At 57.5% G+C, this 27,075-nt stretch overlaps 1 protein-coding gene across 1 annotated transcript; it reads right to left on the reverse strand.

Annotated features, from left to right (window-relative positions):
• Positions 1 to 492: 492 nt before the first annotated feature.
• On the reverse strand, positions 493 to 18,397 carry ANO9 (anoctamin 9). The gene is given in 28 exon segments (XM_079928321.1): positions 493 to 2,372; positions 2,492 to 2,585; positions 2,657 to 2,877; positions 3,165 to 3,457; positions 4,188 to 4,329; positions 4,333 to 4,340; positions 4,415 to 4,542; positions 4,685 to 4,782; positions 4,883 to 4,940; positions 12,459 to 12,508; positions 12,512 to 12,570; positions 12,801 to 12,837; positions 12,923 to 12,943; positions 12,946 to 13,086; positions 13,167 to 13,212; positions 13,214 to 13,257; positions 13,390 to 13,472; positions 13,559 to 13,619; positions 13,734 to 13,830; positions 14,229 to 14,363; positions 14,597 to 14,670; positions 14,752 to 14,810; positions 14,925 to 14,971; positions 16,101 to 16,246; positions 16,436 to 16,561; positions 16,671 to 16,745; positions 17,997 to 18,071; positions 18,281 to 18,397. Coding segments are annotated over 27 exon segments (2,625 nt in total). The 5' UTR covers positions 18,006 to 18,071; positions 18,281 to 18,397; the 3' UTR covers positions 493 to 2,099.
• Positions 18,398 to 27,075: the final 8,678 nt, after the last annotated feature.

Raw genomic sequence — 27,075 nt, forward strand, 5'->3', positions numbered from 1 at the left:
GTGGGCCCTGAGGCTGAGTGAACAGCGTAAGCACCTGATGGACAGGCTGGTGGCCGCCAGCAGTCAGTGACCTGCCCGGGAGAGCCCAGGCAGGAGGCAAAGAGCTAGGTTCTCCCTGGTGTCCCCACCTGCTTTGCTGCCTCTCAAAGCTCCTGCCAGACTGCCTGCCTCTCGGCATGCCCACCCGCACCACCACCTCACAGCCGCGACTGGGCGCCCGTCCACCCTTTGCTAACGCCCACCCTCACCCTCCCTTGTCCCCCAGGCCCACTCCACAAAATGAGCAGAAAACCCCACGTCGCCTCAGGCACTCTCGAGAACAGCCCTTCCGAATCCGAGCCCGCCCCCTGCACCGCCCACCGCGCTCGGCTGCACCCGCGCGGTTCCTAGGAAGCCCTAGCCCCTCCCACCCGCCGGCCTCACGCTGGCTCTCCGCCTCCCCGGAGCCTCGGCGTCGGCCTGGCCGCCGGGCGCGCGCCCGCGCCTTGTCTCCAGGCGCCCAGCCGTCTGATTTGCTGCTCAGCACCCCAGTCTCTGAGCGACTCCCCCTCATCTGGGACCGGCGGCCCCTCTGCGCCTGGCGCGTCTGTCCCGAAGGAAAGAACTTGCACAAAGCGCTGTGGCCCCGCGAGCCGAGAGGCCCCGTCCTGCACCCCCGGGCCCGCCACGCACCCCACACCCGCGCTCCGCCTTCCCGGAGGGGCGTTAGTACCCCCTTCCTCCGGGTGGGGTGAGCCAGGCAGGGCGCGCACATTTGGGGGGCGCGGGGACGGGCAGGTCGGGGGCGCGCACGGAAGGGCGGGGTGCGCGGACAGCTGTAGCGCCGCCCGGACACAGGTGCGCAGCGGTTCCAGCAGGTTTCTCCGTCCGCCCCCGGCGCTCTGGGAGGCCTCGGGGCTGGGCTCGGACTTTGGGGCGGAGGCGGGGTCCCTCAGCGCCTCGGCGCTCCTCTTCCCTCTCCTGGCCGAGGGCCAAGTCGGGCGGAGCGGGAAGAGTGGCCCTCGCCCCCGCAAGGCCGGAGGGGCCGGAACGAGGGTGAGCTGAGGCTTCCGGGCGACGCGGGCAACGGGCTCGGCTCCGAGGCGCTTCCTGCGGAACCGCACCCGCCACGGCCCAGAGGCTCCCCGGGGCAAAAGGCGCCTCGGCCGCCCAAGCTCCAGGCCCGGTTCTGGCTCCCGGGAGCCGGCGACCTCCACTCACCTCCGCAGGTAGGAGCCGCGATCGGCACTCACCTGCTGACAAGACCCGGGGCTTGCGCGGCCGCGAGGGTGGAGCGGCTCACCTGGGCCAGGTGCGCAGCGGCGACAGCCCCAGCGACGGTGGCAGGTGCAGCCCCGCCCAGCAGCCGGGGCGAGGGCGGACCCAACTGTCCTGCTTCGAGCCTCAGGCTGGTGTTCAAGATGGTCCTGCGCTCGGCCCCCTGGAGCCGCGGCCGCCGCGCCTGGGGGCAGAGGCCAAACCGGCCCGACCAGCCCCGAGAGTCTCGGTGCCCCAGGAACTCCTCGGAAATTCCACCGTCCCCAGGAGCACCTGGTGCGGTTCTGCTCCTCCTCCCAAGCTCTTTGTCTTCCTCTAGGAAGCCTGCCTTGACTCCCGCTCCTAAACCCGAGGTGCAGGGAGGGTAAGACCTCTGTGACCTCTGTAAGGCACCCCTCACTTGGAAGCCCACGGAAAACCAGAGCGGGGCGGAGGCTACCACATTCCGGGCCTCTCCCCGTCACGGCCTCAGTTTCCCAGCTAGCCCTGAGGGCAGACGTAATCGGCCAGAAGCCCAGAAATTAACACAAAGCAGTTTTATTTTATTAGAGAAAACTCTGCTGGTTGAGGGGAGCCAGTGGGGTGGGGCAGGATCTGGGGCCCAGGAAACTGGGCCAGTTTTCCTGTCGAGACGGCGAGAGAAGACAGGACAGGCCTGCACTGTTCCCCCCCCAACCCCGCCCCAGTTCTCTGGGTGGCAGGGGTCACTCAGAGTTCAAGTCAGGCAGTACCAAGCCTGAGCCCTCACAGGTGGAACAGGCCTCCCAGACCATGGACAGGTGTGCAGCTCACAGACACCCCAAACATACAGGGACTCCCAGGACCCCCACATATACGCGGGTCTAATTAAAGCCCGCCCACACACACACACAGCCGGGGCTGGGGTGGGCGGTGGTGGCAGCAGCTCTGCAACTTGGCCTCTTGACCGGCTCCGGGCCTGCTCCATGTCTGTGCTCTCGGCCGGAGTCTCTGGTACTTCGGGACTCGGGGCCAGGCCCCGGCAGCCACGCCTCCCCAAGTCTCTGGTGCTTCCTCTTCAGGACTTCATTCTTCACCCACTGAGGCACATCAGGCACAAACCAGCCAGCAATGAGCTTGACGCATAAGGCCACGTGCTGGGAGGGCCAGAGTGGGGAGGTCAGGGTGCGCTGAGCAGGGACTTTAGGGGGCAGGGGCCCAGGGAGGGCTGCAGAGAGCTGCCCCGCCCTGGGGCCTGTCCCCAGTGTTGGCTCACCTCGAAGAGGATGAGGAAGGTCAGACGGACGGCCAGGAGGAACCAGGGCTGCTCAGTGAAGTTGGAGTTCTGAGCGGTGCCACAGTCCCAGTACCTGGGGTGGGGAGCACCTGAGGTCAGGAGTCAGGAGTTCAGAGGGTGCTCACAGGGGATGGGGGTCCAAACCTGCACTCAGTCACATTCTCTGAGCCCTCTGTTTCAACAGGATTCTGGGAGTCCTTGGTGTAGAACACGGACAGGCTGTGGTTGACGTAGCCCGTGAGGCAGCTGGGGGGAGGGGGAGAGGAGTTTGGTGTGGTCCCTTCAGGCTTCTGGGGTGCTGGCTTGTAACCGACCCCTGCCTGGTGGGGGCCATCAGGGTGGGCCACAGTGCAGACCCCCCTCCTTCATCTCTGTACATGGGAGAGGGGCCCCTGGGGGAGGCTGAAGGCCACCACCTGCCTTCCTTGCCAGGGGCCGAGGCTTCCTTGCCAGCCTTCCTGGGGGAGACCTACCCCTGGAGACCTGCCCCCCTGCAGGGCTGGAGGAACTGGATGAGGACAGCATGCAGACCACTAAGGGTCTGCCTTTGGAAGGGGAGCCATTCCAGTATCACTTGCTCAGAAAACAGCTGGTTCTGGGACGTTAATCCCCTACTGGGGTCCCAGTCAGCACTCCCGGGGTCCACTCAGGGTCTGCAGGTTGCTGTGGGAGGGCAGCCCACCCCAGGCAATACTGTTAGCATTGAGCCCTTCCCTGGGGTCCCCTGGGGCTGGGCCATGGTTGGGCCAGTTTCCCAGGGGTCTCTGGACAGGGTCTGTGTGGCGGTGTCCCCTTCCTCGACTGCAGGGTGGGCCCCCTGTCGGCACGGGCCATAGCGGTACTTGTACACCACTCGGGGGATGAACTCAGATGTGAAGGCGATGACCATCCCGTCGGCAGTGACGGCCAGCACGCCGATTATCGCCAGCACCTGCAGCCAGGTCCCTGGGCCATGGCAGGGGGTGAGGCCTGCACTGTCTCCCCGCCCCCTGCCCCCCCACCTCTGGTGATCCCCTGAAGCTGGGAGCCTGGATGGTCAAGGGCCTCATCATGTCTCTGCTTGTGGCAGCCGCAGGGCCAGGTCCCTGATGAGGAAGACCTGGGCCAGGGCCAACAGAGAGCAGCCTCCACTCTCCTGCACCCCTCTTCTTGACGTGGACAGGGAGGGGCTCAGGTCTCCGCCCCCCATCTTATGCCTGAACCTTTCGGCTGCCCCCAGGCCTGCTCCACCTCCTGGGTCCCCTCCCCAGGGCAGACCCCCTTAACCTGGTCCCAAGTCTCCCTCACACTTCTCTCTCCCACTGCCTATGTCCAACGCCACAACTCCTGGCTTCATCCCTGACACCTGTCCACCTCAGCGAGGCCAGTCAAGGTGACTAAGGCCACCTGCTCTCAGTCCCTGTGCCCAGCTGCTGGACCCCTCTCCCTCAGCTCCCTGAGAGTCAAGCCGTTCTGCACGGCCTCCGCAGGGCGGCAGCTGGCCCTTCAATGGGACCCCTGGGGGGGAAAGACCTGCGAGGTGCCTGCCAGCCCCGCCTCTTCCTGGGGCCTGAGCCCTGCCCCCATGGCTCAGAGCGGTGGTTTCAAGGGGACTGGCGTGGCCCCAGCGCGCCTCGCGGCTCATGCCCCCATGGCTGGAGCGCCCGCCCTCAGGCCGCCCCGTCGGGCCCCTGACTGATGTCCTTGGCCTTGCGGGGCACCAGGCGCCGCTGCACCTGGACCATCTTGATGGCGTCCAGGCGGATCTCCACGAGGTTGCTGAAGAGCGCCAGCAGCAGGGCAAGCGGGAAGGCGGCCACGAAGACGGTGGTGAAGCCCTACTGGATCCCTGGGGGTGGGGGTCGTCACCGTGGGCCCCCGCGCGGTGCCCGCCCCTCCGCCCAGCAGCCCCGCCCTGCGTACTCATCTCCATGAACTCCTCGAACAGGCTGAAGGTGTTGACCGGGTTCAGGCGGTAGTTGCGCCGCCAGTGCCTCAGCTCGGGGTCCTGGGACGTGGCTCGCATCGAGCGACACTTGTGGGCCAGGCATCTGCGAGCGAGGAGGACCGGGTGGGGGACGGGGAGGGGGGCTGAGGACCCCTCGGGACTGCTGGCTCTGGGAGGTGGGGTCCTGTGGGTTCGGGGGCTCCCTGTGGTGAGAGTGGCGCCCCGGGAGGGAGGGTGGTCCTCACGGGCCCAGGTACTCCATGCAGTTGCTGAGCGTTTGTTTCAGACCCATGATGATGGCCACCTGCACGAACAGGTCCGTCATGCAGCCGCTGAGATGGCCCTGCGGGGGCAAGGGTGAGAGGTCAGGCACGGGGCCTGGGGGTGACCAGGGGGTTGGGGCAGTTCAGGAAGAGGGCAGTAAGGCCTCCGGACAGACTGACCTCCTCCAGCTTCCACAGCCCTGCCAGGCGCACCAACTTCCCGGGGTTACCGTTGATCCTGGGAAGGGCAGCGAGGCTGAGAGAGGGGGCAGGACAGGAGTGGGAGTCGGGGAGCAGTGGGGCCTGGAGGGGAAGGAAGGAGACCCGCCCCACAGGTGAGCAGAGGCTAACCCAGACAGGCCTGCGTGCGCGCAGGACCGCCGGGGACCTCTCAGCTGTTCACAAGCTCAGGAAAGGCTGTGAGGAGGGGCCTCAGTTTCTCCCCAGGTAACTGTGCACACAGGGCTACTTTGTGTTTAAATCACCTGATTTCCATGATAAAAAAGGTATATTTAACCAAACGTTGGGCTTATTATGCTCAATGGTGAAGTCCTACAAGCACTCCTGTTACACTACAGTTCATGACAACTACTATTCCAGAATGGTGTAACTTTGCAAAGGGAAAACTTGTTGTAGAAAATACGATTATATATCTGGGAAACCAAAATAAATCAACTGAACGATTGGGCAGGTAAATCTGAAAAATGCTCAGAGTGGATATAAAATTGATATCAAGCTCAACTCCCTTTTGCTTTCCTAGGTGCAACAAAACCACAGAGAAATGTAGCAGGAGGACATATCTGTCGCAGATAGCGGCAGAAACTATAAAACAGAGTGAAATTCACAGGAAATACGGGGGACCCATAAGAAGAAAACTGTAACACAGCTAAAGAACATTAAAACAAGACTTGAATAGAGGAAACTTGTTCTTCGATAGAAAAACTTACGCTTGTATTTTTGTGACAGGTGGAATGTCAGGCCCCCAAAGATACCACATCCTAATTCCTGGAACCTGTGAATATGTTATCTGACATGGCAGGTGGTATTAAGGTTGCTAATCAGCTGACCTTAAAATGGAGAGAGAATCCTGGGTTATCTGGGTGTGCCCACTGTAATCACCAGAGTCCTTAAATGAGTAAGAGGGAGAGCCAGAGAGATGGCAGGATGAGAAGGACCCAGCCTGACACCACTGGCTTTGCAGACACAGGACGGAGCGGGCCAGGCAGCCTCTAGAAGCTGAAAAAAACAAGAGTGTGGGCTCTCCCTGAGGGCCTGCAGACAGAACACAGCCCTGCTGACACCCTGATTTTAGCCCAGTGAGACCCATTTTGGACTCTTGGCCTCGAGAACTGTATGTAACGTGTGTTGTTTAAAGCCACTAAGTTGTGGTCAGCAACAGAAAATTAATACAGTATCTATGTCAGTTCTCCCTAAAAGAATGTATAATTTCACTGCAGTCTTAAGCTAAATCCCACAGAATTTTGATGGAGTTTGGCAAACATTATTTTAAAGTTCACCTAGAAGAATAAACACGTAAATAACTACAAAAAAGGAAAAGTGAAAAAGAGAAAAAGAAAATTAACGCCAGACCTATCTGACAGGAAAGCATTACAGTAGTAATGACACAGAAATGTACTAGACCAGAATCATCAGAATCCACGGAGCGCCAAAACAGTCAAGTGCATGATGGAACTAGACCAGAGTCATCAGAATCCACGGAGCGCCAAAACAGTCAAGTGCATGATGGAACTTACTGTGTGACAGAAGGGTGGTGGTGGCGATGGAACAGTCAACAAATGGTTTGGGGACAACTGGCTGTCACTTGGAAAACAACAAAACAGGCTTCCCTCCTTTGCCGCCTGCAGCAAAACAAATTCCTTGTGAATCAAAGATTTAAATGTTTAAAATGTTGAAACCATAAGCATCTAAGGGAAATCACAGCTGAACGTTTTTTTTGTTTTTTTTTGTTTTGCTCCGGACGCGAGGCTCAGTGGCCATGGCTCACGGGCCCAGCCGCTCCGCGGCATGTGGGATCCTCCCGGACCGGGGCACGAACTCGCGTCCCCTGCGTTGGCAGGCGGACTCTGAACCACTGCACCACCAGGGAAGCCCCTGAACATGTTTTTAATGTTGAGGAGGGGAGGCCTTTTTGAGCACGGCATGAAAAACAGGAACTATAAACAGACACACTGATAACCTTCGTGACGAAACAGGAACCGCCTCCAGAGAAACACGAGTGGCTGCACAGGCTCCTGCCCTCTCCTCCCAGGGATGCCACATGCAGGGCCAGTACACGAAAGGCGCCAGACTCAGGCTTCCATCTGCCCCACCGCCTGCTGACTGTGCGACTTAACCTTTCTGTGCCTCGGTCTACTCATCTGTGAAATGGGGTTTAGAGAGTCCCTACCCCATAGGGCTGTTGTGCAGATTAGAGCTGATGAATGTGAGGCCCTTAGGATAGAACGGGTGAGTGTCAGCAGACGTGAGTTATTATAAAGACATATCCCATCCCGCCAGGGAAAACCTACTCAGTCCTTCGTTCTTCAGTATGAACGGACAGCTACAAATCTTCAGCCACGAGGAAAACCAGCTGTACAAAAGAGAAGGACTACGATAAAGGAACAGGAAGATGGACCCTTTAGGAAATGAGATAATGAGGAAACAGATGAGAACTTAAGGGGAAAAAAGAACATTGATATCCTCAAGAAAGTACTGTATCTGTGGAAACAAGAAAAGGACACTTTAAAAAAATAAAAGGATAAAAAAATAAAAACCCTCTTGGAAATTAAGACTTTAACTGTTAAACTTAAAAAAAGAAAACAGGGACTTCCCTAGTGGTCCAGTGGCTAAGACTCCACATTCCCAATGCAGGGGGCCTGGGTTCAATCCCTGGTCAGGGAACTAGATCCCACATGCCGCAACTAAGAGTTCGCATGCTGCAACTAAAGAGCCCACGTGCCACAACTAAAACCCAGTGCAGCCAAATAAATAAATAAACAAACATTTAAAAAAAAAAAGGCAAAAAGACAAAGTGAAGGATATCTTTCCAGATGTGGAATGTAAAGACACAGAGATGGAATATATGAGAGAAAAAGATAAGAAACCCAAGAGGACCAGGCGTTCCATAGACAGCAGAGGGGAAAAAAATATTTTTAAAAACCTAAGGAAAAAAACCAAAAAAAACTAAAAATAAAACTACCACCTGAACCAACAATCCCACTACTGGGCATATACCCAGAGAAAACCACAATTCAAAAAAGCACATGCACCCCAATGTTCACAGCAGCACTATTTACAATAGCCAGGACACGGAAGCAACCTAAATGTCCATCAACAGAGGAATGGATAAAGAAGATGTGGTACATACATACAATGGAAAAGTACTCAGCCATAAAAAGGAATGAAATGCGGTCATTTGTGGAGACGTGGATGGACCTAGAGAGTGGCACACAGAGTGAAGTAAGTCAGAAAGAGAAAAACATCATATGATAACACATATATGTGGAATCTAGAAAAATGGTATAGGTGATCTTATATGCAAAGCAGAAACAGAGACACAGACGTAGAGAACAAATGTATGGATACCAAGGGGGAAAGGGGTGGGGTGGGAGAAACTGGGAGACTGGGACTGACACATACGCACTATCGACACTATGTATAAAATAGACAGCTGATGGGAACATACTGCAGAGCACAGGGAACTCTACCCAATGCACTGTGGTGACCTAAATGGGAGGGAGGTCCAAAAGGGACGGGGTATCTGTATGTGTATGGCTGATTCATTTTGTTGTGCAGTGGAGGCTAACACAACATTGTAAACCAACCATATACTCCAATAAAAATTAAAAACAACCTAAGGAAAAACAGAAGAAAACGTAGTGAGCCTAAGCAGGACACGGGCTGTTTCATCGGAAGGTGCCAACAATTGCCCAGCACAGTGCGTGAAGAAAAGACCCGCCCTAGATTGTTCCCCTGTTTAAAGAGAAGATCCTAAAGCTTCTAGGTCAACTAGGAAGAAACAAAAATCAGATTTTCTGCACATTTCTTATCATCCATTTTGCATGTTCAAAGACAACGGAGCAATGTCTTTAAAGTTCTAGAAGGGAAAAGTGTTTTGAAGTTAGATTTCTATACCCAGCCATGTCAATCTTGTGCAACAGTAGAACATGACACCTTTAGACATACATGAATTCAGAGAGTTTACCTCTCCGATATACCTTCTCAAAATAAATGAAAGCAAAAATCAAGAAAGAAGGAGGCTTGGGAGTCCAGGAAATGATGGCCCTAACCCAGGAAAGCAGCAGATCGAAGTCCCAGGGAGACAGGTATGCAGGCGGAACGGAGCGCCACCAGCCCAGTGGGAGAATGGAGGGTCTCTGGGAGAAAAGGGACGCCATGCGATAGGCAGTTTGACATGGAGAGGCTGGATAACCTTGATAAGATAAAGACAGGCAAGGAGGAAAAAAGGCAATTAAAAACAACAGGAAAAATAAAGAGCTGCACAACAAAGAAACGGTCAGATAAGCACAGTAAAGTGTGACATGATGAGTCAGAGGAGAATCCACTTGACCTTGATGTTATAAAAATGCTCAGATGATATGAACAACTTATAGGAAAAGAAACGTAATGGCCAAAGAATATCTGGAAAGATGCTGGGTTCTCACTAATAGGTTTTAATAACGCACCCTTAAGGTCTTTGTTCATCAGACCAACGTGGAGTGTGCAGTCGCGCACACAGTGTGTGGCTCTGTGAGTCAGCACAGCATTTTGGGGGGTGCTTTAGCAACGCCTCCCAATTTAAATGTGCACTGCCGACTCCCAGTTAAAACGGCTGTGGCCGCCCACACCCACTGCCAGGCATCACCCCGGAGGTGGAGGGGAACTGGGGAGGCCTGCGGCCCACTTGAGACATCAGGCTGGATCTAAGCCTGCAGGGAAGACGTCTGAATAGCAACACAACCCTGCCCAGAGCCTGGAACACCCCAGGACTTGGGCACCTCTGGTAGCTTGGGAGCACCCACTGGGTGGGAGGCAGGCCCGGCTGAACCTCTGGGCCTCCTACCCAACCCCTAATCCACCCCCACACACACACAAGAGACACACACAAGAAGACAAAGACATTTCTAGGGGGTTGAACAACCAAAGATTCAGATCACAGGGTTGGGCCAATGGACACTGAGACCCCACAGTGTCCCTTCCCCAGCTGGGCTCCCAGCATACTGACGGGCATCCTTCTGCCTCCAGGCAGGAGACCAGGGATTCCCCTTCAGGAACCGACACAGCAAGAGGTCCCGACAGGAGACACATAGTCCAGAGCAAAGCCACTGGCACACGCCTTTCTCAATTACAGACAGGTGGCCAAGAATAAAAGACATCTCAGGCGGGGGCGGGGGGTCTCTAACACCAGAATCAGAGACCAATCAAAGAAAGAGCATCAAAGAAACTCGAAAGGAACAGAAGAAATGCCAGAGTAGAAGGGAAAAAGAGAGGCCACATCCTCAGAAAAGCAAAGCCCTGGTGTCCAGGTGACATGAAGAGGGGGCTGTGAAGAATCTGCACATGTCAAAAGGAGTGCTCTGAAATTGAGAACATAAGCAGAAGTGAAGCGTTCAGTAGAAGGGTTGGAAAACAGCTGAGAAAAACTCCAAGAAACTGGAACAGAATGGGAGAAAAAAAGCCAAGAAAAGTAGATGATCAATTCAGAAGGTCCAATTTCCAAACAAAAAGAATTCCTCAGAAGGGAGGAGAGGGAGCTGAAGCAGGAGACTATCAGGTACATGAGAAAATCTCTCAAAACTGAAGGCCCTGAGGCTCCAGGCCCAGTGAGTACCCGGTAATTTCTTTCCATTTGACCAGCACTGATTCTGCACGCGTGGCCGGCTGCAGGAGCTGAGCATTCAGCAAAGGACAAGCGCCCTACCCTCCGCCCTGGGGAGCTGCCATTTCTGAGAGAGACAGTGAACACATAAATGTGCGTCACGTCCTGGGTGGCGACGGCTATGGAGGGGGAGCAAGGGAAGAGCGGAGTCTGAGGGACCAGGGTTCGGGGCCAGGCGACGTTCCGAGGTCAGCAGGAGAGCAAAGGTCAGCGCCAGGAGGCAGTGAGAGTACCGGGGAGGCAGAAGTGCGAGGCGGGAGAACCAGAAACCAGGTTCGCCGATGAGAAGACTTCCGGAAAGAACTGTGACAGCATGTTTGTGTGATGGTGGAAATCAGCCGGCAGAGAGAGGAAAGCTGGCGTGTGGAGGAGAGAGATGTGAATTACCGAAGCACGTCGACTGAAAAAGACCCACCAAGTCACACGGCTGAGAAATTCCAGAAGACGGGGGACAGTGAGAAGATGCACAGAGAGTTGGAAGAACACTAACGCCAGACTTGCGGAACAGAACGCTGGAAGCCGGAAACCAAAATACCCTTCGGAAGTCTGAGGAAAACCATATCCAACTTAGAACTCTCTCCAGCAGACGCTCAGTCAGGCCCCCAATAAAGAGGAAACTCAGCACATATGATTTCCCATGTACCCTTTCACAGGAAGCCACTGGAAAACTTGGGATCCTACACGGCAGAGAGTGAGGGGCTTCCCAGGATGAAAGGGCCAAGCACAGCCCCAAGAGAAGGGGACAGATGCCACGAGGGCGTCTCCAAGGACCTCATGATGTCTTTGAACATACTGGCAGGAGTTGGTTTCTTCTAAAGTTCTTCTAGAGGGACTTCCCTGGTGGCACAGTGGTTAAAAATCCACCCGCCAGTGCCGGGGACACGGGTTTGAGCCCTGGTCCGGGAAGATCCCACATGCCATGGAGCAACTAAGCCCGTGCGCCACAACTACTGAGCCTGCGCTCTTGAGCCCACGAGCCACAACTACTGAGCCCGTGTGCCGCAACTACTGAAGCCCGCACGCCTAGAGCCCGTGCTCAGCAACAAGAGAAGCCACCGCAATGAGAAATGAGAAGCCCGGGTACCTCAACGAAGAGTAGCCCCCACTCGCCACAGCTAGAGAAAGCCCGCACGCAGCATCGAAGACACAACGCAGCCAAAAATAAATAAATAACTGAATAAATAAATTTTGCAAATAAATAAAGTTCTGCTAGAGAGTTTGGGATTAATTGGCAGTATATGTGTAACTTACAACATTTGAACAAACATAGAGAACACATAGAGGATTTATTTTCTTCAGAAAAGACAAGAAAAGATATGTTGATTGAACGCAAACTGTTCATTTCATTAATTAGGAAGGTGCGGGGAAGTGTGTGCATGTGCACGTGCATGTGTGTTACATGGGATGCCCACTGCAGCTTTATTTATAAACCTCAAAACTGGAATTAACCCGAATGTCCACCAACTGAAGTGGTTAAATAAATTCAAGGGCATCCCACAAAAGAACGCCCATAGTATGTTTTTAAAAGCAAAGCCTTACCGCCCATGCAGACATGGAAAATGCCCATAGTACGTCTTCAGTGTAAGGCAGATACAATTATTTACACGACAAAATCACTCATGTCAATAGGTGTATGTGTGTGTACTTAAATGTGTGAAAAAGTTTGGGAAGACCCAACAAACAGTTACAGTGTCATCTCTGAGGACGAGGATTGGACAGTTGGGGGTTCGCTGTGGGCTTCCTTCACATATTTCTTCACTGGGTTTCCAGGTGTTCTGAGCATGATTTACTTTAAAAATTAAAAAGAACAGGTATTTCTATTTTCAAGGTGGGGAGAAAGGAGTTAGAGGGAGGCATGTGGGAGCAGGTGGCCCTTACCTGCCCAGGATGAAGGCGATGTAGATAAGGGAGGAGAAGTGAGCAAAGAACTACAGAGTGAAGAACTTGATGGTGAACTTGCTCTCTCGCTCTGAGAAGGTCCTGGGCTTCTCTGGAATGAGATGTGGGGCCGTCCCTCCCCCATCCTTCACCCCGATGACAGCCCGCGCCCAGCCTGTCCCTATCCTGACAACTCCGGGACACCTGCGACCCCCACCTGTCTCCCAGGTGCGAGCCCCTGCCCTCTCGTAGGCCCCCTTCCCCCACCCCAGGGCTCCAAGATCCCCGCCCTGAATCCTCCCTCCAGTAGCCAGAGAGGGGCTCGGGGGGCCCTCCTCTCACCAAAGTCACAAAGCTTCAGTGCCACATATTTGTTGATCTGTGGGAGGGGAGACGGAGGGCTCACCTCGGACCTCAGCAGAGCCGCACCCCCACCGGCACCCTCGCCCTGCCCCGACCCCTGCCTTGGTCATGACGAGGATGCTCTCACATAGTGAACCAGGGCCCCGGTCACCACCACGGCCGTGGTCACCTGCTCTCCCAGGAAGGGCAAGGCGGAGCTGAAAAGGGCAGCGAGCAGGACGCGGCAGATCACCAGGACGTGGGCCATGCCTATCATCAGGCAGATCTGGCGGGGGTCGGGGAGGCCAGGATGGGCAGGCCTCCGGGGGCCGCCCCACCTGCTCTCCAGGGGCGCCCCAGGAGTACCATCAACAGAGGCAGCAGGAGGATGACGGTACTCCGCGCGTAGCCGGGGCTGGTAGTCAGGGCAGGCAATGAGCCCCAGCACCATTTCCTCCTGTGGACGGCACCGGACACGCCTGAGACACGGGACTCCTCACCCACGGGAACCGCGATTCATACATGGGGACCCCCTCAGACACAGCAGACTCGTGTGGGCCCTGGGCCTGGTCACCTGGCTCAGCCTCACCTGGTCCTCGTCCCACCCGTACAGGTCCCATTGCAGGACCACACGGACTCGCTCCCGCTTCCACAACTCCAGGAACACGGTGGCTGCAGCCGGGAGAAAGCAGAGGCCTCACGGCGTGTCCCCGCTGCGTGTGGAGCTCGGCTGCCCCCCAGGTGCCGCAGCGACTCACCCCACAGCGCCGTGAACACGGCGAACAGCACGGTGCCCTCGTTGTCGAAGAGGTGGGTGAGCTGGGGAGAGCGGCGCGTGGGGCTGGGGCGGCCTTCCCTTCCCTGGGAGGACCCCCTGGGCCCTCTTCCCCGCGGGCGAGCAGCCGCAGTGCCCCCCCCTCCCACGGCGCATACCTTGGCGAAGGCGCAGGTTTCTGAGAGCCGCTGGTACCTGGGGCTGTGGTCGCCGCGAGGGCACATGTAGACGTCGTGGGCATCACAGATCTCCCTGCTGCGGGTGCAGGGACCGGGTTGTCGGCGGCGCTTACCTGTGGCCCCTCCTGTGGCCCCTGGGGGACCCCACCCCAGGCCGCCCCTTCCCTGACTCCGCCCCTTCCCTGACTCCGCCCCACCCTCAGTCCCGCCCCTCCACGACCCCACCCCAGTCACGCCCCCTTTCTGACTCCACCCAGCCCACTCAGTCCCACCCCCTTACGTGACTCCACCCCAACCCCGCCCCCTCCATGACCCTACACACCCCTGTCCCGTTCATTCCCTGACTCCTCCCCACCCTCAGTCCCTCCCTTTCACGACCCCGCCGTAACCCCGCCCCTTCCGTGACCTCCGCCACCCCGGTCCTGCCCCTTCCCTGACCCCCCCAGTCCCGTCCCTTGCCTGACTCCGCCCCACCTGATCTGGCTGGCTTCGAAATGGGCAAACCCGCTCAGGAAGATGATGAGGCCCACCACCGCGGCGGGCACCAGCATGTAGGTGTACCAGCCGAGCCAGGCGAAGTACAGCGCCACCTTCTCACCGAAGTAGTTCCTAGGGGCACAGCCGTCCCGTCAGGGCCACTCCCAGCAGGGGTGACCGTCCACCGCCAACGCCGGGGTGAGGCATGCCACATGCGGGGCGGGCAAGGAGCGTCTGTACTGAGGGCATCTAAACGTGTGTCTAAATGGGAGTCCGCACAGCAGTTTGCTGGAGGCGTGGGTATAACCGCGGGGGGCGCAGCCTGCCTGCGGGGGCGCAGGTGTGTCCGCGGGGGGCAGTAGTACCTGATGTCACCAATTGGCTGCTCTTGGAACATGTTTCTCCACCAGGCCCATTTCTTCTTTAGGTCTTCCTCCCCCTGAGCACAGGCGACAGACAGTGAGAGCTTCTTGCCTCAGGTCCTGCCCTCAGGTCCTCTCCCAGCCGGCCCACCACTCACCTTGTGTAGGGGAAACACGGCCTCAAAGACCCCATCCTTCACCAAATCCTGGAGCGTGTCTGGTGGTCACAGGGATTCTCGGGTCAGAAGGGAGTGAGGGGTGAGGGAGGACCCTGTCCCGTTCTCCCCGTGTGACTGCCCCTCCTGGTGGGCTGCTGCCATCCAGTCCTTACCACCAGCTGCCATCTTGCTGTTCAGCACAAAGTTGACAATTTGGATTCTGGAACACAAGAGCTGGCTCAGGATGGCCCTCTATCTGGCCAGGTCCTCTGTGTCCTAGCAGAGCCCCCAGACCACCTGACCAGAGCCCAGAATCCAGGACTCTTCTGGGGGCCCACCTCCTTAAATCCTCCCAGGGCCTAGCTGTGCCATGGTTCCAAGGTGGGCCTCCCTCAGGGTGGTCTCTCTCTTCCCAGGGCCCCGATGCTCAGCCCTGCAGTAGTCTCTCCCAGATCCCTCCCAGACCTCCCACCTCCAATCACCCGTCCCACCTGGAGCCCCCACACGTCGAGAGCACACTCTTTATGTGCACAAATCCTCTTTGCACCCCTGTGAGCCATTTTGCCTATGGGGCGACTGAAGCTCAGAGAGAGTGAGTAATTTGGTCAAGGCCACACAGCCAGGAAGCGGCACATTCGGGCATCTGACTATACAGTCCCCCTGAGTGTCCAGGGGACTCCCCACAGCCTGCTCCTCTCAGGCCCCATCAAGATGCCTCTATTCATGTGTCCTCCCAAGACCGGCCAGTCCTTCTGTGTTCACAGGAAGCCCCCCTCCACTGCCTCGTATCCAAATTCCAGGAGTGTTCTTCACTAGTCTCCCTGATCGGGCCCCAGATGAGTTCAGGGGGCTGGGGCTGGAGCCAGGAAGATGATGGAGGAGGGCTGTGGGGAGAGCAGGTGGGCTGGCTTGGAGGCCTAGAGGATCGGGGTGGGGAGAAGCAGGTGCTTGGAGAGAGAGGAGGTGTTGGATGCCTGGGAAGCAGGGGATAGATGTCCAGGGAGGGGCATTTGGTCTGGAGGAAAGAAGTCAGGATGTGAATCCAGGGAGATGACCTCAGAGCCTAGGAGGGACAGCTGGGAGGATCCTCTCAGCCTCTCCAAATTCTGCCCACCCTTTAAGGCTGGTTTCTATTCTGCATCTGGGGGACATAGTCACATGTAACCTTCAAACACTCCAAGAGGTGAGAACTGTCATTTTCCCGTATTACAGACATGGAAACTGACTCACAGACCCTTGCCCCCTGGGCCCTCCACCCTGGGACCACTCCTGGGAGCCTTGCTGCCTGTCTGGACCGGCATGTGGGTGGGCAGGGGTCCTCCTGGCCCCACTCTGGGCCAGCCTCTCACCTGGTGGTGGCTGGGATGGAAGTTGGCCTGGCCAGCTCCCCTCTGGGGGCGGTAGCCTCGGGCTCCATGAGAAGTCTGCCGTACCGGTCAAAGACCCGGTTGTCAGCTCGGATCCCAAAGAACACCTTCGCCTGGTCCTCCCTCGCCTGAGGGTGGGGGACAGCAAGGGACCCTCTACTCCACATTGGGACCCTCCCCTTCATCCAAAGCCAATGGCCTATCCCCTCGTATCCTTCTCCTGCACGAGGCCTCAGCCCACCTTCCCAGACACCTCCCCGGGATCCGCCCAGTCCCACGTGACCCCTGCGCCCAGGCGAGGCCCTCAGCCCGCCCACCCTGTAGCAGAAGCCCTTCCTCTCGAGCTCTTCCAGGAACTGCTGCTGCCGCTGGACCTGCCTGGGGTTTCTCTGGGTGCAGTGATCAGCCACAACGACATAGTCCCATGGCTCGGAGGCCTCAGTCTAGAAGCAAGAGGTGTGGGGACTGGGACTGGGGACCAGGGCGGGCCAGGTGCGGGCCATGGGGCAGTAGGTGGGACGAAGCCCAGGAGAGACTCAAGCAGAGACTCACCTCAGTGGTATTGATGTCCATCTGCAGGGGGCTGTCCCCTTCGGTCCCCACCAGGATCCGGAGGCTCTCTTCTCCCTGGGGGTGAAGAGCAGACGGAGGATGGGGCTCATTGCAGCAGACAAGCACCTCCTGGGCTGGGTGCTCTGGTAGCAAAGGGGTAGTTCCGGGTGGGGCTAAGTGCGTGCACCGAGGCTACAGCACAAGCCGCCGGCAGAGGCTGGTTTGGAAATCTATACAAAGAGCTCCCAGAATTCATAAGAAAAGGCAGACAGCCCAGTTTAAAGTGGGCACACTTCACAAAAGAGGGGCACTCAGAAGCTGAAACCATGGAGCTAGGGAACCATCTGGAAACGCAGGCCAGGTGACCAAGAGGCACCACCTTCCACCATTTGGTAGCCAACATTTTACGGCCAGACAGCTCTAAAAACACAGGTGTGGGAGTTCCCTGGCTGTCTAGTGTTTAGGATGCAGTGCTTTCACAGCTGTGGCCCAGGTTCAATCCGTGGTCGGGGAACTGAGATCCCCAATGCCGCTTGGTGCGCCCCCCCCAAAAAAAAAGCCTGGGTGGGACTTCCCTGGTGGTCCAGTGGCTAAGCCTCCACGCTCCCAGTGCAGGGGGCCCGGGTCCGATCCCTGCTCCGGGAACTAGATCCCACATGCATGCCACAACTAAATCCCACATGCCGCAATGAAGATCCCATCTGCTGCAGCTAAGACCCAGAGCAGCCAAAATAAATAATAAATAAATAAATATTAAAAAAAAAAAGCCCGGGTGATCTATAAAAATATTGAATGTAATATAATATTGTAAATCACCTGAAACTACTATAATGTTGTAAGTCAACTATACGTCAAAAAAAAAAAAAGCCCGGTGACTCAGCAGAATCCCCATGTGTTGCTGTGGCTCACACATTGGTGCTGGAACTTGGGAAACTAAGTTGACCGTCCCAGACACTACACCCCGGGCCAGCCACCTTTGGAGACAGACAAGGGTGCTCACAGCAGCACATTTCATATCAGAATTGTGGAAATAACCCAAATTCCCATCGGTAGGCAGATGGATGGAAACACTGTGCCATGAGCACACACAACAGGAACATGAGGGCCACCGCTGCACGCAGGGCGTTGGGGACCAGTGTGACACGGTACTGAGTTTCCTAAAAGTAAGTCCAGTGAGAACTGTGCAGGAGCGACTGCTGCAGGCACGTCCCGGACAGACAGACGGACACTAAAACCAGCGGGCAGAACCTTAAGGGGGAAGCGGATGGTGCCGAGCCCCTGAGTCTCCCCGATTCTTTGTTAACTGTTGCGGCAGCATTAACAAACCTCACACATCCTATGCTACTGCCTCCGGAGGATGGTGCAGACTCCGCCCTCTCGAGGGTGGGCTGGACTCAGTGACTAATGAAGGAAGCGTGAAAGGGAAAAAGAGTCACCCTACAGAGGAGAAACCTGGCAGGTGCCCCCCACCCAGGTGATGAAGGTCAAGGTCACGGTGATGTAACTGAGATGTCGGGGACCTCCTGACAGCATGTGATGCGATAGTACGTGATCCCACCCTAAAACCCCTATAGTCCCATCTCAGCAGAAGACGCCGGAGGCCCTTTCACCTGAGCCCGAGTGAGCGGACCCCAGAGGCAGGCGGCCAAGGATGAGGCAGGACGGAGGGACCATCACAGACAGGAGGGGCCGTGGAGACGTGGCGATGATGCCGTGGCGGGTCCCGCACGAGCCGGGAACAGGAGAGGACACGCACGGAAAAGCCGGTGACGTGAGTCAAGGCGGCCGTGTTGGGCTCTTAGCTTTGACCAGCGCCCCAGGCGACGGGGCACGGGGGACCCTGCACCGTCTTTGTGACTCTTTACGAAAACTCACAGACCTGTAAAAACTGCACAAGTGGAGTGGAGGGTTCTGGGATTGGCATCCAGGTTGGTGGGGGGGCGGGGCGGGGAGTGGAGGGGGGTCTTTAGGCTTCATTTACTCCCAGTGAGCAAACAGCAGGTTCTGACTTGCCCGCCTTAGGGGCTAAGTGTCATGTTGGACAAATTCGTAAGTGAAACGGATCCTCACGTGCTTGACTTCAGACCCAAGATGAGGGCTCGCCCCACCTCTCCCCAGGCCCGGGACCTCCTGCAGGAGGACCCTTCGAGGGTCCCTGGTGGACAGTCCCACAGAGGCTGAAAGGAGAGACTCCCTCACATGAGCACCGGCCTGAGGCTGAAGAACGGGAAGACGGGACCCCAGCACGGGGAGGGACGGCACAGGGAAGCCACCCTGGCAGGAGGCAGCAGGAGGGAGCCTGGGGAAGACTGCCCGTGAGGGACCCGCCAAGACGACAGCGGGAGGCTGGCCCTCAGGCGGCGCCAGAACTGAGCTGCTGGACTTGGTGCAGCTCTGGGGTCCCAGACAGCCCTCCCTCCCCAGAGACATCACACAGCTTTGGGACATTACCCAGAGCCTCTTGGAAAAGGGGAACGCAACCTTCCCTGGAGGATAGTGTGTGATCTGGACCAGAGGTGTCCTGCGGGCACTGACCCCCACCATTGATTCGGGCCACTGGACAGGGAGACACCCCCCACCGAGGGCAAAGGTACATGCACCCCTCAGGGTTGCCCTGGTCACCCCTGGGCAATGGGCGAGCAGTCACAGGAGCGGCCAGGTCTGAGTGCCCCCTGCCCAGCCCTGGTCTAGCCACCCCACACCCCACAGCCGCAAAGGGACCAGGTCCTGAGCATCAGCTTCCTGTATACTCTGGGCTCCCCAGCCCCATCCCCAGGCCACCTGCCACATGCAAGGCCCCTCTCTGGGCCGTGGTCACAGACACAGCCTCCAGCATCAGGCTGTCCATCTGTCCACCTGTCCTCCAGGGAAAGAGGCCTTCACAGATGGGAGCCAGGTCCACCTGAAGTCACCCCCACGTCCAGCCAACCAGACTGCTTGGTGCACCCGAAGTGAGGTGTCTGGGGCCCCTGCGTCCCTGTCTATCAGACCCCACCCCCAGGAAGCCATGTGTGCCCATCAGGCTCCCAATCCCCAGGGCTCCTGCAGGGTTCCTACAGGGGCTACCCTGGCACTCTTGGCCTCAGGGATCCCAGCCCTGCCATGTGCAGACCCCCAGCAAGTCCCTGCACTTGGACGGGGGCAGGCTCTGGGCACCCGGCTCTCTGTTGTCCTCCCTTCGGCCCTCCAGCCCCCACCCCTGCAGGCCATGCACCCAGGGCTTGGTACAGACTGGAGTCCCAGCGGGCTCACCCGCTGGCTCCGCAAGAGGAAACTTCTTATGATGCTGCAGCTCCCGGGAGACCTTCCCAGCCTTGGGAGCCAGAGCTGGGCGAGTCCTGCCCCTGTCTGTCCCTTCCCAGGCCAGCCTCCAGGTCACCGGAGAGGCGAATGCGACTGCCACCCAGCTCCCAGCAGTCCTGGCCCTGCGGGCTACGGGGAGCACCCGTGTGACACCACCCCAGCTGCATGTGGCACACGTGGGCCTCCGTCACTCTCCACGGCCCGTCTCACGCCCAGGGTCACACCACAGCCCTGCCGGCACTCCGCACCCTCCTGCCCCACTGCCCAGCATGAACAGGGAGAGGCCCGCCCTCGCTCGTCCGGCCTCCGACCCCACCCCCCCAGTGGATGCCCCACCTGCTGGCTCTGCTTCCTCATCTTCCCTTCCCAGCCCCCTTCCCCTGGCCGTACCCCCTCGCATGTGGGATCTTAGTTCCCCAACCAGGGATCGAACCCGCACCCCCTGCAGTGGAAGCGAGGAGTCCTATAGCCACTGGACCGCCGGGGAAGCCCCTGCTTCCTCCTCTGACTCATCTTCCGAGTCCTGTCATCTGCCTACCCACTCCCTTCTGCCATCCCTCTGTCTCATGTGTCCGGTCATCCACCCCCAGACACAGCTTGCTCTGTGTGCAGCCCTCACGGCGGGTGCGTAGTGTAAGTGGACACGGGCCCGGAGAGCAGGTGCCTACTTGGCAGGGGAGCTTGCCCTTGTGGTGTGGACAGGCCCCGAGGGGCAGCGGGCAACTGGTGTCCAGGGGCTCAGTGCTACCTCCCAGGGACTCGGTACTCAGCACTTCAGCTCTGCAGAAGCATAAAGGGCAAGAAGGGAGCTGCCGGGAGGTGAGACTGGGGGTTAGCAGAAGCCAGACCAGAGGGCCTCTCAGCGGCTGGGGAGCCTGGACTTCAGCTGGGGGCAGCAGGGAGCCATGGAAGGGACTGGAGCAGGGAAGGGTGTGCTCAGATCCAGCTGGGGCCACAGAGTTCTCTGCCGTGTGCATCAGTCTTTCTCCAAGGGTTGATTCTCTTGCCTCAGTCAAACCAGGGGCTTCCTCCCCACCCACCCTTGCCAGCCCCGCCTCCCTTCCACCCCAGCACAGGGCTGGCATGGGAGGAAGGGGCAGCCAGGGGAGCTCGGGGTCAGGCCAGCGTATGCCCACATGCCAGCCTTAGCAGCCGGGGCTCCAGAGCTGGCTCTGGAAGGGCAGGGGCAGAGTGAGAGGCCGCCTGCTTGGCCCACACCTGGGAGCGCCCTGAGGCGGCTGAGTGGGAGGCCGCTTTCCTTCTCCACTTCAGCACGGGTCCCCGCCAGCTGCCCAAGGGCTGGCCCCCGCCCCGGAGACCGACCTCTTCCCTGGGGAGGGAAGGAAGGAAGTCTTTCCAGGATGTTCCCGCCTACCTCCCCAGGGCCCCCACGGCCTCCTGCTCTGCCCCCAGAATCAGAATCCAGTAGCCCTCGGCGGGCTCCCACCCCTGCCTAGGCAGAACCCCCAGGGAGCCAAGGACCCAGCTGGCCACCCTGGGACTCCCCATCCCCAGGTCAGCCCACCCTAGAGACCACAGCCCCTCCCCTCAGGGCAGAGCGGCAGGTCTGGGGTCTTCCTCCTGGCTCAGGGCCCAGGGCTGGATATGCCTTCCCGCACACTCTGTGTGAGTGTGAGAGCCGGGCCGGAGGGACCCAAGAACCCCGGCTCGGGGCCCAGGGGGTGGACTTGCCCTCCCCGCGTACGCCCTTCACTCTCGAAGGGCCGCCCTCCTCTGTCCCGCCCCAATCCCAGCCCGGCCAGCCTCCCCGCGGCCGGGGCTGGGCAGAACCCCACCCGCGGCCGCCCCAGGCACCCTCCAGGTGAGGGGGCAGGGCCGGCCGGAGGGGCCTCGGCTCGGACCCCGTCCGGGTGGGCGTGGCTCGGAGCGGACTCACCCGCACGCTGGTGGCGGTGCTGGGCGCCGCGCTCGGAGGGGTCGGAGGGACCGGCAGTCCCAGCGCCGGTGGGAACCCGAGTGTGGCTGCGAAGCCGCCCGGCGCTCCTTCCCGACTTCCGTGCGCGACTCTCCCCTCCCTCCTCAGGCCCCTGTGCCGCCCGGCGCCGTCGGGGAGGAGCTAGTGGCCCGCGGGCCAGAAGGCACACCCTCCCCCCAGTCCCCCGGACCTGGGGCACCTTCCTGGGGACGCCGCCGTCGCGCCCGCCCCCGCCCCGAGGCCCGAGGCCTCACCTGCAGAGGGGAGTGTCCCCTCCGCTACGGGGTTAGACTGGCATCCGGTAGGCGGAGGGGAGCCCTCCCCGATGATGACCGCAGCTCCCTGCTCGCCTTCACTCTCCCTGACCCCAGGACGCACCTTCCCCAGGCCCTTCCAGAGCACCCAACCTCTGACCCTTTCAAGTCTAGTGTTGATTCCCTTAGAGGAGAAACGGGCCCAGAGGACTGAAGATGAGACAAACCCCAGCAAGAAACAATCAGCTCCCTGAGCCCCTGCTCTGTGGACGCCAGCTGGGGGAGGGGAGCCCTTGGGGTCCTGAGGACAGGTGGCTGGCTGGGCTGGGTGGGGAATGAAGGACTGAGAGGGCAGTTCTACGACATCCTGTGGTCCAGCGGGCAGCAGCTGGAGGAGGCTCTGGGCCACCTGAGAGGGACTGTCCTGCAGGATAGGGAGGTGGGGTATCCAGGCTGTGACAGCTGCTGGGAAGCTGAGGACACAGGGCAGGAGCCAGGAGGGAAGACAGGTGGAGACACTGAGCAGTATGGGGGCAGCTGGAGGAGAGCAGGGGGCACCCATAGTGTCACAGGGGGCACCCACGATGTCACGATACAGCATTGTGCAGCCCAGGCAAACCTGCAGTGGAGACCCATGGTTGACATGTTTGCTCTAGGTTCCCGCAGGGATAACATGGCCCCACCCACATTTCTGTTTGCGGGACCCCATGGCAGGCTGTGACAGCAGCGGGGACTGAACTACGAAGTGGCAAAGACAAGAGAGTGAACTGGCAGCACAGAACCTGTGCAACTCTGATGGAGCAAATCTGCACAAATGCATTGAGGTTGGTGTGATGGAAACCCCAAACAGTAGCAGCTTAAACAAGCCTGTTTACTTCTCTCTCCCATAAATGACATCTGGAGGCGGTCCTACCAGACGCCTGGTTATTAACTTGTTGCTCTGTCACCGAAAGCGCGTGGACCCATCACATAGTTCAAAGTGGCTGCTCAAGCTCCAGGCGTCACATCCACATTCCAGACAGCAGGAAGAGCAAAGGATGAAGGAGGGGTATTCCATCCTGCATGTGGTTAGTCACCTGGCCAGTCACCTGGCCACACCTTACTGCAAGGAAGCACGGGAAGTATGATCATTTTTCCTAAGGGAGAAGGTAGATGGACCCTGGGGGCACCCAGCAGCCTCTGCCACAGGTGAGAGGGCCTCAAACGCTGTGTTAGAGCTCAGCAAACAGAGTCAGCAAGAGATTCTGAGCATGAGTAATCCAAACTCAAGATCCCTATGACCAGCCGTCTCCTGGACTCTCCATCTCCCCCAGTCTCCAGCTCAACCTGCTCAGGACAGTCTGCATTTGCACTTTCATTCTGTGAAAAGAGTCCACTAGTTCCCCCCCAAGTGTCTACACAGCTGCTCCCTTTTTCAATGTCTTTATTCGGCATTCCCACTTTTAATGCCACAGAAACACTGCTTCTTCTCTTTCCCACCTTCCAAGGGTCTGAGGGAACCTAAATTATATCCAGCAGCCTCGCTGCCCAAGAGCCTCTTGCACCTTGGCCCCTTGGGCGAAGGCAGCGCAGCATCTCCAGCCTGGGGGCGGAGCGGCGCGGGAAGAGGAGCCCTGGCCTCGCCCCACAGTGGAAGCTCCCCTTCTCTCAGTGAAGGATGGAAAGGGCAGGTCTCATCTAGTCCTATCTGGAGAGGAAATGGGTGCGGCCCTTTCGGAAAGCAGTCCAGCAATAAGAATCTAAAGCCTTAAAAATTGTTTATACTTTGGTCCATTAATTAACTTTTTCTAAACTATCCTAAGAAAAACTCCAAAATATTGAAAATATGTATTACTATGTCCTTTGAGGCAAAAATTATAAACCACCTGGATTATCAATAATAGGGAAATGTCTGAGCAAACACGGTATATTCATATGCTGATTAAGCAGTCATTAAAAATGATGCTTTCAAAGAGTTTATGACAGCATAGGAAAATGCTTATGTTATACTGTTAAGTGAAAAAAACATAGATTGTAAACATATATACATTTCTTTATCTCAACTAAGTTAAAATGCATTAAAATACCAGGAGAGTAGTTTTTTTTTTTTTTTTTTTTTCTTTCTTAGCGGCACGCGGGCCTCTCACTGTTGTGGCCTCTCCCGTTGCGGAGCACAGGCTCCGGACGCGCAGGCTCAGCGGCCATGGCTTACGGGCCCAGCTGCTCCGCGGCATGTGGGATCTTCCCGGACCGGGGCACGAACCCGTGTCCCCTGCATCGGCAGGCAGACTCAACCACTGCGCCACCAGGGAAGCCCCAGGAGAGTAGTTTTTATATTTGATATTCATATTTGCGTGCGGATGGTGGAATTGTGCTTTTCTTCCTACAGTTTGCTTTCTTTGACACACATCACTTTTATAAACTTTGTATTATTAAATGCACTTTGTTGTCATATTAAAGTCTATTATTAGGAACTTTGTTCAATCTCAGCCTCACTCTCTGCCTTGGTTTCGAGTACATCTTGTGAAGAAGCCGCACCCCTTCAGGCAGTGTGGCCTGGCCACCCCGGCTGTCCGCAGGCTGACCCTGCCCTGTTTTGGGCGGAGAACTCCAGTCGAGGTGCACATGGGCCTCCAGCTCCTCCCCTGTGAATCCTGCTGCCAAAGTGCAGCAGGACGCAGGCCCCCCATTCCCGCTGTCTCTAGGGCGCCTCCCCCAGGAAGAGGTCAGAATGACAAGTCTACCAAGAGTGCCCCAGGCTCATCCTCACCGGGGGAATCTGTCCTCCCAACCCCAGTGGCCTGGATGTGGCCGAAGACCCTCTGGGGTCTTTCTGAGGCTGCTCCTCGGAGGCAGCACAGGCAGGGCGGCTGAGGTTGGGGTCTCCCGAGTCCTCTCCAGGCTGGTCCCAGGCACCCCACCCCCCTCTGGCTTCTTTGGCTGATGGAGCCTCTCTTGGGCCATAGACCTCGCTGGCCTCAGGCCCCTGCAGGAGAGACCCCTCCCCCAGGTTGGGCCTCTGCTCCTCCGGTCTGCAGGAAGCTGGCCCGTGCCTGTCACACCAGGATGGCATTGGGGTGGGGACCCAGGCCCCTGATGTCCTCACCCCAGGAACACTTCTGTCTCCCTGCTGCTCCCCACCAATGCCTCTGGGCCTTAAATTTCAGCAGCTCCTGTTTTCTTTCTTTTTTTTTTAAAATAGTGAATGCCATTTATTTGTTTATTTATTCATTTATTTTTATTTGGTTGCGCCAGGTCTTAGTTGCGGCAGGCATGCTCCTTAGTTGAGGCTCACGGGCTCCTTAGTTGCGGCATGCATGTGGGATCTAGTTCCCTGACCAGGGATCCAACCCGGGCCCCCTGCATTGGGAGCGTGGAGTCTTAACCACTGCGCCACCAGGAAAGTCCCCTGCTTTCTTTCTCAGGGAGCAGAGAGCTGTTCTTGGCTGAGTTTACAGCCCTGTTGTCCCAGATCCTTCCATCAACCCTGATAAAACTCCCAGGCGGCAGGTGTGCGAGTGGCGGGCAGAGTTCTATGGAACCCTTCACCTTTGCAGGTTTTCCACTCCAGTGGAAAAGGATAGCCATGGTTCTTTTACAAATTCGCAACTTTTTCTCTGCCTTCCTTGCAAGAATGTTTTGGAAAGCATTTCTGCCAATATTTTCACCATTTACCACCATAAATGTGTCCTGCAGGCCTAAGGAAACCTTGGGATCTGAGACCAGGCCACTCCCATGTAACCTTTGACCTGGTTCTTTGAGGTGTGGCCTCAGGACACCAGCAATCCCTGAGCAAGGCCAGAATTGGCCACTGTCAAAGCCCCTGAATTGCTCCAGTGTGCTGAGGCTTCCCACAGTCACCGCCCTGGCTGAGGAAGGTCACGGCCTCTGCACCCTCCCCACATGGGGTCCCAGGGGCAGCCCCACAGGTTCTCAGAACCGCAGCGGGCCATGTCCTCAAAGCTGTTCTGCTAACTCCTCACACCTGTGTCAACTTTAAAACGAAATAACCAGTTATTTCACTAGCAAAGTGAGTTTATTTGGGGATGGCAGAGGAACTGCTGTTCAGGAAACACAGACTATGGCCAACCACAGGCAAGACTGGAGAACAAAGGAGAGGAGCTGTTACTTTATTGGGAGGGGCTGCTTTGAACCAGAAGTCCATGGAGAAAAGCTCAGGGTGGTGATGGGTTCTCGTGTGCTGAGTGGTGGTAGCTTCTCTCTGGCTGGCTATTGCTGGGCAAGGAGAAAAACCTCCTTCCTCTGCTGGGTAGTAAAGCAAGCTTCTTCCTGCCCAGGAATGTAAAGTAAGGTACGTGTGTGTGAGAGCTCCCCCTTCAGGGTTTCCCGACTCCATTTTAAATGAGGTTTCCTTTTGTTAATTTTCACACCTGCCACCCGGCCACCTGGGCCACAAAGTGTGGTGGGCCTTGCAGATGCCCTGCCCCTCCCCCTCTGGCCTGTCTCCAAGTCTCGCAGTGGGAGGGGTGAGGGGGCTTCAAGGTGTCCAGGGTGAAGCGTCATGGGACTAGGCGGAGGTGAGACCCAGACGTCAGGTCCCAGGAGCAAAGCTGCAGGTGCAGGGGTCTCTGCAGAGTGCAGGGCTTCAGGGGAGAGGCTCCAGGGGAAGAACAGGCTGGGCCAGTGGGTTACCAACCTTTCTGTGCCTCAGTTTCTCCTCTTTAAGCCAGAGATAAAAATAGAACCTGGGGGTGTAAAGATCACAACAGGTACCATTTGTGAAGCTGTTGGGAACTGTCTGCATTTAGAGTGAACAGTTCAGTAGTTTTTAGTATACTTATAGATACATGCAACCATCACCACAGTCAATTTTAGAATATTTTCATGTCCCTGAAAAGGAGCCCAGTACCCTTGAGCAGTCACTCCACATTCCCTTCCCAGCCTGTAGTGACCACTATTCTGTGTCCATGAT

The sequence above is a fragment of the Stenella coeruleoalba genome (genome assembly GCF_951394435.1).
Source record: "Stenella coeruleoalba genome assembly, chromosome: 8".
NCBI classification, from domain to species: Eukaryota; Metazoa; Chordata; class Mammalia; order Artiodactyla; family Delphinidae; genus Stenella; species Stenella coeruleoalba.